The sequence below is a fragment of the Glossina fuscipes genome, unplaced genomic scaffold (assembly GCF_014805625.2).
Source record: "Glossina fuscipes isolate IAEA_lab_2018 unplaced genomic scaffold, Yale_Gfus_2 88, whole genome shotgun sequence".
Taxonomy (NCBI): domain Eukaryota; kingdom Metazoa; phylum Arthropoda; class Insecta; order Diptera; family Glossinidae; genus Glossina; species Glossina fuscipes.
The window spans coordinates 384,214-396,937 of NW_023998442.1; the positions used below are offsets into that span (position 1 = coordinate 384,214).

At 37.9% G+C, this 12,724-nt stretch overlaps 3 protein-coding genes across 4 annotated transcripts; 2 read left to right on the top strand and 1 right to left on the bottom strand.

Annotated features, from left to right (window-relative positions):
* The first annotated feature begins 1,255 nt into the window (after positions 1–1,255).
* LOC119638360 lies at positions 1,256–2,714 on the top strand. Of its 2 annotated transcripts, none has more exons than XM_038035106.1 (2): positions 1,256–1,334; positions 1,428–2,714. In XM_038035106.1, the coding sequence occupies exon 2, from the start codon at positions 1,442–1,444 to the stop codon at positions 2,471–2,473; it is 1,032 nt and encodes a 343-aa protein (XP_037891034.1). In that variant the 5' UTR covers positions 1,256–1,334; positions 1,428–1,441; the 3' UTR covers positions 2,474–2,714. The 2 variants fall into 2 exon arrangements, with proteins under 2 accessions (XP_037891034.1, XP_037891033.1); XM_038035105.1 differs by having other exon boundaries at positions 1,259–1,371.
* A 209-nt stretch (positions 2,715–2,923) lies between these two features.
* Positions 2,924–11,907, bottom strand: LOC119638359. Its single transcript, XM_038035104.1, has 13 exons — positions 11,542–11,907; positions 11,307–11,472; positions 10,772–11,233; positions 8,407–10,715; positions 7,810–8,330; positions 7,554–7,728; positions 6,731–7,498; positions 6,530–6,670; positions 4,110–6,467; positions 3,873–4,029; positions 3,593–3,804; positions 3,273–3,513; positions 2,924–3,205 (listed from the first exon to the last, which is right to left on the bottom strand). Exons 2-13 carry the CDS (start codon positions 11,443–11,445, stop codon positions 3,051–3,053), a joined length of 7,638 nt encoding a protein of 2,545 aa, XP_037891032.1. The 5' UTR covers positions 11,446–11,472; positions 11,542–11,907; the 3' UTR covers positions 2,924–3,050.
* A 32-nt stretch (positions 11,908–11,939) lies between these two features.
* Positions 11,940–12,724, top strand: LOC119638361 (tctex1 domain-containing protein 2-like). Its single transcript, XM_038035108.1, has 2 exons — positions 11,940–12,316; positions 12,386–12,724. Exons 1-2 carry the CDS (start codon positions 12,172–12,174, stop codon positions 12,643–12,645), a joined length of 405 nt encoding a protein of 134 aa, XP_037891036.1. The 5' UTR covers positions 11,940–12,171; the 3' UTR covers positions 12,646–12,724.

A 12,724-nucleotide genomic window follows, 5' to 3' on the forward strand; every position in this document is an offset into this window, starting at 1 on the left:
GAAGTCTTGCGTTCCGTTAGAATGGTTATAGCCAACAGGTTCAGGAATTGAGGTACTTTTTATACTATTTTTTATGTCCATTTGTTATTATAAGTTAATTTACATCATAGCATAATAAAATTTACACTTCTCTACCCGAAAAAGTATCAATTTTACGTGAAATTCTCATTTAAGGTAGGATCCAAAAAATAGGCCAAAACGATCCAAATTATTTTTTTTTATGTTAAATTACTATTATAACATAATTTTCATCATGAAGCATTGAATATTGTGCTTCTGTGTCGTATGAACTTCGGTTTTGCTTATATGAAAGGGCTCCAATCGGCCCAAAGTTTTCATAGCAATTTAGAATGCTGAAGTAGCCATTTTTACTGGAAAATTTTGAAAATTGCAATTTTTTCCCTTCCCTTTTTTGAAAAATCGTTATATGGGGAGCGGTCGAAAACGTGGGCTGATCCGAACCATTTTCAATAGCGTTCTCCCTTGGGTCAAAACACTTCAGTGTACCTTATTTAATCAAAATATCTCGAGGATTGCGACTTGTAGCTTTAACACAAATTTACCTGGACTGACATCAGACGGATAGACGGACGGGCAGGCTAAGATCAATTCAGATTATGATTTTGAATCCATTGCTATGACTAAAGGCGGATCTTTTTTAAGCTCTTCTGTATGTTACTTATGTCCGCGGTAACTAAATATACCCTTTCCCACAAGTGGTTTAGGACAGTAGAACGCCAAAGTCGAGCAAGGTCGACCGTTAGATATCCTACACCATTTCGTCTAATATTTTCTTTATAATACGCCCGACCAATACAAGAATTAGTTCTCAAAAAAGTTCTCATGTTGCACGATACTCACTCGTCAACTTGGCCAAAATTTAGCAAAATTCAAAGATTTTATTATCTTCCACTAGCCTCCGTCATAGGACATAATTAGACACATTAGAAGGTTTTCCTTTCACGGGAGCCATTATATATGGTGCCATTTAAAAAAATAGATCAATTTGGGAATTAGGGAAAAAATTCCTTATGATTTATTTAACAACTTTTTCGACCCCGCCCCATAGTAGGCCTTAAATTGAAAATTCGTTAACTATTTTAAGCAAAGTGGTGTAACGGCTGTGTTCCTCTGTAGTTCCAATTGTGACTTGTGAACGAACCAGTTTCACCTCTACTCTTGCAGGCAATCCAAGTTACTGCTCATATTTAACTCAAATTTTTTTAAAAATCTTAATAAAACAGAGAAGAACTTTTTAAATTGCGCATGACTGCTTTGTATCGTTTTGATTAAATACATAATACAAAGCGTGTACAGAAAATTGGAAAATTTCCGTAAGGAGAACAAGTATTAATGCATTTTATTAAAAAAGTAAATATATATATAGAAGCATTTAAATTTAATTGATCTCAATATTTTTCCTTAAGAATTCATCTGAGATATGAAGACCATTGAGAACACATTCGTTAGAGGGCCATCACCTTCGTACTCAGATGATCTTAATTCAGAAAACGCGGCCATGTCAGCTACTTTACCTATTGATAGTATGTCAATGAAAGAACATCAATCTGTAAGGAAGCAGAAGCACTTTCTTAAAGAGTTTTGCAATTTGAGCGTACAGGATGAGAGCAAATCCTCAGTTAAACAGGGACGGCATACATTTGCTTTTTGGGCAGTAGTCTTAGTTTTGCTGGTACTCACCGTTGGAAATCTGATTTTAACATTAACAATAATTGGCGTGTTGCGTTTGGGCAAAGGTATATATGGTATGGAATTAATACCAGAAGAAGATGCGATCAAATTCTTTGGCTGCACCGATCTTGATCGCATTTACTCGAAAAACGTAGGACAATTTGAGGGCTTCATCGATGAACCGCTTACAATAACTGGGGACAACGCAGCGGTTTATGTTCGTATGCATCATCGCAACGGTCAAATTCATAATCGACTTATAGTGGATAAGTCAGGCGTGCAATTTCGCGGTATCAATACTTTTGATATTAAGGATCCAGAAACTGGTGCCGTTATATTTACAACGCATCGGCCTCATTACAATATGCCGAAAGGAGCTAATGTGCTGCTAAGTAAGTCAATCAGCGCTAGTCGTATAGCCAGTGCCATTAATGAGTCATTGGCTATAACGGCACCAGATGATCGCCTATCTATAAGAGGTTCTGAAGGGATTCGCATGGATGCAGCCGCAATGTTTCTGCAAGCTGAACATAATCTTTTAATAAATTCCACTCAAGGTGCTCTCACTTTGGAGGCCAATTCCGGTATATATTTGAATATGGAAAAAATTCCAATAGTTAAAGCTGAAATGGGTCTACGGACAGGGAGCGTTCAGTATAAATTATGCGTGTGTATGCCGCAGGGCATTGTCTTTCGTATCGCTATACCAAGAGTGCATAATGGGCCAAAGGTGTCATGTGCACATTTTAGTGCTAAGCATGACCCTTGCACCATCAACTAAAGCCATTATCACTATTTCAACATTAAATAATGAATCGGTTGATTAAGAATAAAACGAAATGTGTTTTTTTTTTTAATTCAAATTATAAATTTTTTTTTGTTTTTATTATTTTACAGGGACATATGTTGAATTTTTAATAGAAATCGAAAGAATGCTAAGCATTATATAGCTGTTCACTTACTTGGAGAAGAAAACGAAAAAACAAAAACGTTTCGGGTAAAAAATTCAAAACTTATACGAAAAATTATGAATAAAAGTTTGAAAAATTCTCAAACAATATATGATGGTCTTATCTAATCATTATTTGGATCTTAGGGCAAATAAAGTGCTTTACAAAAACGGAAAACTTTTTAAAATTGAAAAAGGAATATAAACTGAAAAATTAAAAGTAGGATATTTCGGTATAAAGATTGGGAAGAAAGCGCCATAACTATTTTTTTTTTTTTTTTTTTTTTTTAATACACGTAAATTCATTAGCATATTCATTAACTCTCAATTCTATTCACACATCCGAAATATTTTTTAGTTGAGTATTTATATTGTGTGCAATTTTATAAATCTAAAATAGTTAATAACTTTAGACACCCGGAGGGGGCGGTTCCTCGTCGTAACTTTCGGGAGCAGGAGTTTTCTCAATTATTATATCATCCGGTACCATACTAAGAAGCTCGGCTTCACTCAATTGAGCTAAACGGCTGGATTTTGAGCTCACATTTGCAGCAGTCGGTTTATCTACATGTCAAAATGCAATACATCGTTTTGTTTCCGTTCTTATCTATTAATATTATTCATAATTTACCGTTTGGCTCAACGTTTTTATTTAAAGTTTCGGTAGGGTTATATTCTTCGATACCGACATCTTCGGCCGAAGCAACAGTTTTCGATTTTATCAATGAACCTATTAGAGGAGGAGGAGGTGGCTGTGGTTCTCCCGCTGCCACAGCTGGTTTTATATTTATACTAGCCAAAATTTGCGATAAATTCGATGGTATTGATATATTAGCCAAGACATTGGAAGTTGCCGAAGTTGCTGCAAATGCCTATCAATTTAAGAAAAAGAAAAGAACTTCTTGTTTATTAACAGAAATCGATGATAAAAAAAGACCAACTTTAACTTACCGTTGGTTCGCCTGTAAGTAAACCGGCAATTTCCATTTCCTGCGCCGCAATTTGTCTATTGATTTCATCCATTTTACGTTTAAGATCATCATCGGATGACGATGGTGCTATCTCACCAGCATTGGCAGTTGGTAATTTAACAGGCATCAGAGGTACGTCATCATCATCTGAACTGCCGCCAGGTGAATAAGGTTCATCAGCATCGTTCGCAGCTACAAACCGTATTAATGAAATTGCTGAAGTTTAAAAGATTAAAAGATTGTCTTTCAATTGTTTATACCTTTTTGCGTTTTGGCTACAATGGGAGCCTTTATTATAGCGTCTATATCAATATCATCCACTTTCTGCACCGTTGATTGTCGACGTTTTTTAACATATTTCGGACTACCAGGCGGCGTGAAAGAATCTGGTTCTCTCTCATTTGATCGTGGAGCAATCTATATTATGAACACAGAACACAGAAATTGAAGACACTTTCAACTTTATCCAAGGCATGTAGTTTTCCTGTATTCATTACCTTGTTAGTCGTCGATGTGCTTGGAGCGACTGCTACCTGCTGAATTCGTTTCCCCACAACTCGTATAATAACGCCCACTAATATATCTGGCCTGCAGGGGTCTTCATAAAACTCGACATGTTCCACTGGTCTAAGAACGGAGGGCATATACTTTCCAGCACCCAATGGGTAAATATAAAAGTCTTTCAGTTGTGACGATGTAGTTTTGATAACGCCGAGACGATTGCGATTTTCTAAATACTGGTAGAGTATTGTGTAGGCCGAAGTTTCCGATTCATTTGCCGGTATTAAACGAATGATGATAATTTCTTTATTAGGACTTTTTTTAATTTTTGAGATGTAATCCCAAACTGTGTCGGGACTAATCCGCCCCACTACATCCAATTCATTTGGCATTATTTTGCTTAAATTTGTGCAGTTACCCAATATTGGTTGGAGAATTATTTGAAATGAAGCCACATCAATCATATTCAAATTTCCAGACCACAAATTCGTATTATATCGCATAATGTTGCCCTGGAAATTTGGCGAATCAGCAGCGTTGAAGCGTATGTAGGGATCGTGTGGCGGTGTGGGTATCGATACCGTACTCGTAGGTTCTTGATCGCTTTCGTTTGTAAGTGAACTGGATAATTTCGCTAGCTGACTTTTTTGGAAAGAATCCATATTGCTACTTGTGATGGATGGACCCGGCAAAGAAGTGGCTGAAGACTTGGAATTATTTTCTCGCTCCTTATCGCTTATTAAATTGGCCGCCTCTTCAACGGTTTTTGTGGATTCTAGTATTTGATCAATTAAGCTAAATCCTCCCAAAGGCTTCGTAACATTTGCATAAGTTGGTTGATAGATTTGCGTTGGGGTCTGTTTTTTTGAAGTACTTACAATTGCCGTCGAGGAGGAGTTCGCAGCAATATCACGATATCTGTCTTTATTGGTTGTGCTGCTGGATACTGGTCTGATCGTGCTGCTTGACCTTTTATCACTAGAGACCCTTTTGTCATGATTGTCGCCATAACTGTCGCGCTCTGTATGGTCTCTGAACCGATCTTTGATAAACCTATCACGTCCCCTCTCCTCACGATCTCGCCTCTCATCTTTATGTGAACTTTTGTGGCGCTTCTCTCTTTCGCGACTACGACTGCGGCTTCGCGAATGACTACGGCTACGTTTACGTGAACGTGATTTATCGCGATGACGATCTTTACTTTTTGGTCGTTTTTCGTGATCGCGTTCTCTAATTTTTTCTTTCTCTTTCTCTTTTTCTTTGCTGTGAGTAGATGGCTTTAATTTTTCATCAACTTTGACTTTATCAAACTGTAGCAGAGGTGAGTTTGATTCAATGCGTGTGGCTAGCGAAGAGTCAACTTCCGACTGTTCTTTTCTCACTGCCGATGGTGATGCTTCTTCAATCGCTTCTATTGAACTGCTTACTGAAGATTGAGTTAAGGCTGAAACTACATCCTCCACAGGTATTGTTAAATCTAAGTTTGTATAACCAGCGGCAGATTTATCTTCTATTACTTCCTCGCCTTTATGAGTTTTTAAAACATAGTTTTTAGCACAAGAAAGTAAATCAAGTTCCGATTTTTTAATCATTTCCAATTGATGCTTAGCTTCATTTTCCCGCCATTGTGCCAGTTCTTGACTTGCCATTTCTTCTGGCGACATTCGTACCAATTGTTTCGGTTCAAGCAACTTCCCACAAATCTTAGCGAACAACGTTTGATTTTTTCGATCCTTAATGTTAAATATAAGCGAACGGTATTTGGCCCTATATTTATTTCCAGTATCGCGACTGAAGTAATTGTACATTTCTATTTCAGTTGCTTTAGCGAATTCGTTAATCTCTTCCGTAGACAGTTTGGGTATTCGGCGAGTTTTATTGGTTTGCTCATTATCACTAAATGCTTTCAATTCTTCATGCATACGCTGCAACAATTGCTCTTTGAGTGTACGTCTTACATTCAGACGTATGGGTTCAGAATCCAATTTGCTGGAGCTCATAGAGGCATTGCTGCTAGTTTCTCCTTGGCTGGATGGTCGTTTCGCAGGTTTTTCTTTCGCTACCTTATCTTCGGGAGTTTTGATAATCTTATCGGGTCTTATCGAAGGGTGTTGCGGATATTTTTGTAACTGCTTCGGCGTGCTTGGGCGCGGACTGGGCGATGATGAAGATGCTTTAATATAATCCGATATTGTTTTCAATGACTTAACTTGCGGAGTTGAAGGTCTCGTTTGAAGCTCTGAAGTAATTGTTGATGTGTCAGGTTTTTGTGCATACATTGTAGATAATTTTAAGGGAGGAGGCGATATGGTATGCGCCGAAGTAGTTTGCAACGATCGCTGCTTTTGTCTCTTCTATTTTATAATAGTAAATGATAATAAGTTCAACGGAAATTGAAATAAATTAAGATAATTACCTCAATATCTAAAGCTTGCGAGCTTCCTGGCTGAACCACTTCAAAAGTGGGATTATCTTGTAGCCATTTCTTCAGATTAAGCGTCGTGGGTGCACTTACTCCTGTTAAAATTCGACCGGATTTACGCTCAAAGACACTCACCTGAAGGAAAAAATTAATTCATTAAAATAAGATGTTCTTGTCTGTAGCAAAAGTACGAACCCTCTCAACTTTTGGTTTACGATCAGCCATTGAGAGAAGGTCTTCGAAGAGACCTTTCGATTTCTTTTTCGTTTTATCGTCGGCTGATTGTTTACTTGAATTACTGCTGCCGCTTGGACCAGGTGGCTCCGCCTGTGTTTTAGCCGTCAGTGTGTTTAAAGCGGATTGTGCATGTTTCCGTATACAATCATCACTGCAGTATATTGAATTAGCTCGCGCTGCCCTCTTGCAGACTATGCAAAATGTCGTTGGTTGTTTTCTAGGCGCTGTTGTGACAATAGTATTTGAGATTCTCGTAGACTGAGTGGCTGAGGTGACAATTGCTTGTATGATTTTTTGTACCCTTATATTATGCTGCTGCGGTTGCGGGAGTGGGTTATTTGACTTCGGTTGTTGTTTAACGGATATGAATCCTTTCAAAGGTGACGTTAACGGACTGACATGTTGACCGCTGCTAGTAACTAATACTTCTTTGGGATTTGTTGCGGGACTTGAGACAATAATGCTTTTCCTAATTCCTCCACTTAAGTCTTTCACGGCTATAAACTGCCTCGCTGGCAAACGTTTGATTTTAGAAGTATCAATGGCCTGAAAAGAAACCTTAGGTTCTCCAATGTTGGCGGAGAATGTCGTCGACGGCGCTGTATTTATGGTTGAGCAAATTACTGACATGTCAGTACTTGTTACAGTGCTAGGCAGTGGTGTAGCAACTGTCTGAATCTGAGGTATCACTTTTTTACTTAACATATCGGTGATTTTTGGTTGCACCTAAAATTTTGAAGACATGTAAAAATGCTTTACAACATAAATCTGTAAAAAATACCCTTTCCTCTTGCTTTTTAATGCATTTCGGGCAAGTCCAATCAATGCCTTTTTGTTCCATCTCCAAACCCATTGCCTTGGTAATGTTAACACAGGTGCCATGAAACCAATCCTCGCATACGTCACAACATATCATAAAACGGTTATTATGCGGTTGACGGCAAATACACCATAGCCTTTGAATGAAGTGAATTTAAATTGAAAATTTGTTAACTCATTCGAAGCGAAGGTATATATATATATATTATGATATTTACTTATTAGGATCGTCATCATCATCGATTTCGGATTCTGTGCTATCAGCTTGTTGCTTATTTGCTTTATTACCCGTCGCCTTTTTAGCACTTCCTTTTCGTGAAGCCCTTTGGTTGGCTCCAATTGTATTTTCTTTAGAGATTCTTTTGCGATTTTGTGTGTCAAGTGCTTTCTTCTCGAACACTGTAGACGTGCTTGATGCGGAAGCGTTCGATTGTTGAGAACCGTCCAAAGACGAGTCATTAATTATAACTGTTGTGGTTGCATTCAAATTTGATCCCTGTGATTGGTACGGCTGAGTTTGAGCACGCCGTTTTGCCCGTGTATTTGGTGCCTCAATAGGAGGTAAAGTTATTACACGACCATTCCCTCTTACGATTTGTATGGGCTCCTTTCGTGCTAAAGGTGACGATTTCGGCGATTGCAAAGCTGCGGAACGCTGAGTTGGTGTCGTGGGCATTGACGAAGTTGGCACATTAGTTATGGCCATTTGTATGATACTCTTAAATGTATTTGGAGTTCCCTAAAAATTTTAGAAAAAATTTAGCATCTTTAACACATTTTACCGCATAAGACGATGGTCAAACAACTTTACTTGCCTGAGTCATGCTGCTATGTATAGCATTGTTATGTTTAAAAGATTGATTAGACGATATCGGAGCCAAAGGTGGCGGATTTGAAACGGGCGTTTTAATATTGCTTATGTCTGCCGAAATGGATTCTTCAACATCCATAACAGCGCTACCAAAGACTTGTTTTTCCACTGCTTCTTGAAGAGACTTGTCATCCTCCATTAACTCAACAACATGCTGCAATATATCATCGGGTAAATCATCGTCAGGGCTGGCCAATAGCGGAGCACTAGAAATATCAATATCCCCAACTGTAGTATCTCCAGACCACATAGTTGTTTTAGTTGCTGGAGTAACGGTAACAGGAGAGACCGGTCGTTTGGTTTGGCTGATGAAGCTGACATTTGGGGTTGTTTGAGGAGTGAGAGTTAATATATGTGAAGAATCCTCATTACTCGCAGTTGTGTTCGCAGTGGTATTGATGGTGGCACAGTTTAACTCACTCGACAACGTAACGATTTGACTAGTAATAAATTTATTATTACTCAATAACGATTTGCTGCAAATGTTTGCGTTTGGCAGTGATGCAGCGCTGACGGTGACCGCAGTTGTCGCAGCGGTTACGCCATCGGCATGCAATATTTTCGCTGGAGTTGAACTTTTAATATTGTTTGTGTTTACCGAAATGGTTTCTTCAGTATCCATAACAGCATTGTCAAAGACTTGCTTTTCAACTGCTTCCTGAAGAGATTTGTCATCCTCCATTAACTCAACAACATGTTGCAATATGTCATCTGGTAGACCATCGTCTGGACTAGTTAATAAGGGAGACTTGGCTGCAACGGCAACCGCAACCAAATCGGTTTGTTTAGTTTGTTCTGCGGTGTTAGTACTGGTGCTTGGTTGAGAAGTTGTAGCAAGTTCAAGTAAATCTCTATCATTGTTTGCATTTGAAGATGTAATGGTATTGGTAGCGACACGTTTTGATTCACTCGGCATGATAGCAGTCTTATTACCTACAAATTTATTATCATCCAATAAGGATTTATTGTCTGCGTTTGGCAGTGCTGTTCCGCTGGTGGTGGCCGTTGTTGTTGTAATAGGTGCGACTTCGCGCTGCAAGACTTCTTCTGGTAATGAACTTTTAATATTGCTTGCGTTTACCGAAATGGGTTCTTCCGCGCCTACAGTAGCGCGCCCAGAAACTTGTTTTTCGACTACGTCCTGGATGGATTTGCTGTCCTCCGCCAATTTAGCAACATGTTGCAATATATCATCGGGTAAAGCATCTTCGGAGCTGGCCAATAAAGGAGTCTTACTTGGAGCAGCAAGAGGAGCGGTCGACTCTTTAATTTGATTATTGCTTGTGTTGATAATTTTTTGAGGATTATTTGTAGATTTGCGTAAAGCGTTAGTATTATTCGCACTTGTGTTCGCAGTGGCATTAGAAGTGGTGCAATTTCCTTCACTCGACAAGGTAACGGTTTTATTAGCGTTAAGTTTATTACCATCCAATAATGAATTGTCGTTACTGCTGACGTTCGACGGCATTGTTGCGCTGCTAGCTGCCGTTGCAGAGGCGGCTGCGCCACTGCTATGCGTTATTTTCGTTGCGGTTGAGCGTATTGTAATGCGAGAGTGATCTGAAATTGTCCTGCTATTATTTGGTTTTAGACGTAGGTTGGGTACAATTGAAACGTGAGTAGGGTTCGATTTAGCCGGGAGTTCTTCCGGATCATCTTGATTATGAAAACGCCTGTGTTTTTGTGCACTTTTAACAACACTTGCATTGCGTTTAGAATTTCTTCCTGGCTTAACTTTACGTTTGCGTCCATTTCGATTGTTAACGTCGAAATCTAGATCACTGTCCCGATCATTATCAGTCTCAGCCGATTCATCGCTTGTAGTAAATTCATTTTCATCGTCAATAACTTCATCGTTGTTCGCTTGCTCGTCATCAGAGGAAAGAGCGCCATCCTCAGTTCTATCAAAATCATCTTCTGTTACTTGTTTTCTATCTTTGAGATCTTTTTTAGATTTGATTGCGCTGGTGGAATTCAACTTTTCCTTTGTACTTATTGCGGACAACGTTTTAAACGACATTCCGTTATTCGCGGTTTTCTTACGTGTGAGAAGCTGTTTCGCTGCTGAAGATTGCGGTCCTCCTGTTTTACGCAGCGACGCCTGCTTTTCATTTTCTAATTTGTCGGCCGCTAGTTTTGCTTTCATTTGCGTAGGCGACGTGAACGGAGTGTAACAGTGATCGTTTTTTATTACCAACAATTGGAATTGATATTCTTCATTGTTACGCTTAAAGGAGCTTAAACCAGCCTTTTCTAAGAATTGGGAAGAATTTAAATTAAATAAAAAGAAAATGTAAAGTAAATTTTACTTAAGGCCTCCTTGATAATTTCACTGGCATCTTCAGGTGGATAGAACTCTTCTACCCGTAATCCCACTATTTCGGGACGCTCACGTTTTGGTGGTTTCGGTCGTAGCTTCTTTAACTTTAAAGCATTTGGTATCCGGCCACGACGTTTTGGTTTCTTTTTAACTTTGTTCTTATTTTCACGTTGTTTCTCATCGCTGCTGCCACCTTCATTATCAGATTCTTCGTTGGTCTGTTTATCTTCTTCTTCGTCGTTAGAATTTTCCGCGACATCCGAATTGCACTTATCCTCGTCTGCATCGTGATTGTTGCCTTCATTCTCTTCGCCTTCAGAACCTTCATCGGATCCAAGCTCCTGCCTTCGTAACATTTCTTCCAATTTCGCTGCTTCGGCTTCCTCATTTTCCATACTAGGAGTTGGGGATGTTAAGCGTATAACACTTATGGATGATATTTTCTTTTCTTCTGCAATTATAAAGAAGAAAACTTAATTATATTATTTTAAATAATCTTATAGATAACGTCTTAACACACGCACCCATTAAATTTTCTAAGCCTCTCTCATCAAAACTAATTCCCTTTTTACCATAGACAACAACCAAATTCGAATCAGCTGAGTGGTAATCATCAACATCCTTGGACAACGCACTGCTTTCAATGAACATAGAACTTGACATTTTTTCTTATTTTCGCTTTTTCTTTTACTAAAATAAATAATAATCTACTTTATTTTCAATTAGCAAAACAATATTTTAAGAAGAAGTAATACAAACTAGAGTAGTAATTAAGCGTCCCGTTAAGTTTTATTATTACGCTCCATGAACTATTGGCCGGTATAACAAAATTTTGATAGTAAATGTCCAAAAACGAATACATAAAACAAAGCAAACGAAGAAAAACAGTGAATTCTTTTTTTCTGACTTTCGTTGGAAATTCTACTTTTCTTTAGATTACGGAATTTTTGTTCGTAAACACTTTGATACACTTTTTATACGTATATTTGAGTACAAATGAAAATAAAGACACTTAATTATATTTTGCAATCAGAAATCACAAATTATTTGCAACATTTTATTAATTTTCTTCTTAGCAATTTACTTATTTTATTCTCTCGTAATGACAGAGATGCCTAAAGCTTTAACTTTTCTCTCTCATTAGGATTTCTTTTCAATGATAAGTTTGTCATGAACTCTGCTACAACAGGGTGTTCGAATAAGAAAAATTTATTTATTCTGCGTGATGTTGTTTACTTCAAACTCACAAATTAAGCAAAAATTTAGAATTGTTTACGCCGTAATTTGTATATTTCAGAAAGAATTTCTAAAAGAAAAACTAAACTAAAATTTGTGAGAAAGCTTTTTAAATTTTCTTACTGTGTGTTAGTAGATGCGATATTGGGAAAGATGCAGAACGATCATGAAGGTTCAGCTTTACGAAAGGCACCGCAAAATGTGGCAAACTATAAAATGAGACCAACGTTGGATGAAGTCTTCAAAACACAGAGTATACGAGATATTGTACGCGAAATTGTTCAGGAGAAATTGCAAGGTACAAATTATTTTGTCATTTAAAAACTTTCTTAATATACATTAAAAACTGAATGCAATTTGATTAAAGGAAAAGTATACAATGTGGATGATGCCGGTCAATGGTCTCGCGATATAGCCGATACTGTCAACGTAACTGTTAAGGAGCGACTTTTAATGCCACGTTATAAATATGTAGTTCAAGTAATGATGGGCCAACAAATGGGAGCTGGGTGCCATTACTTTGCCAAATGTTATTGGGATGTTGAATCCGACTCACATACATCGTTTACCTACACCAATCCTACATTATTTTGTGTTTGTACTGTTTTCGGTGTATATTTGTATTGACTTGTCCTGTAGGCGCAAAGAATCCTAGTCTCTATTTTGTTGCTTTAAATAAATTTTTTACTTTTGCATATAACGTAAA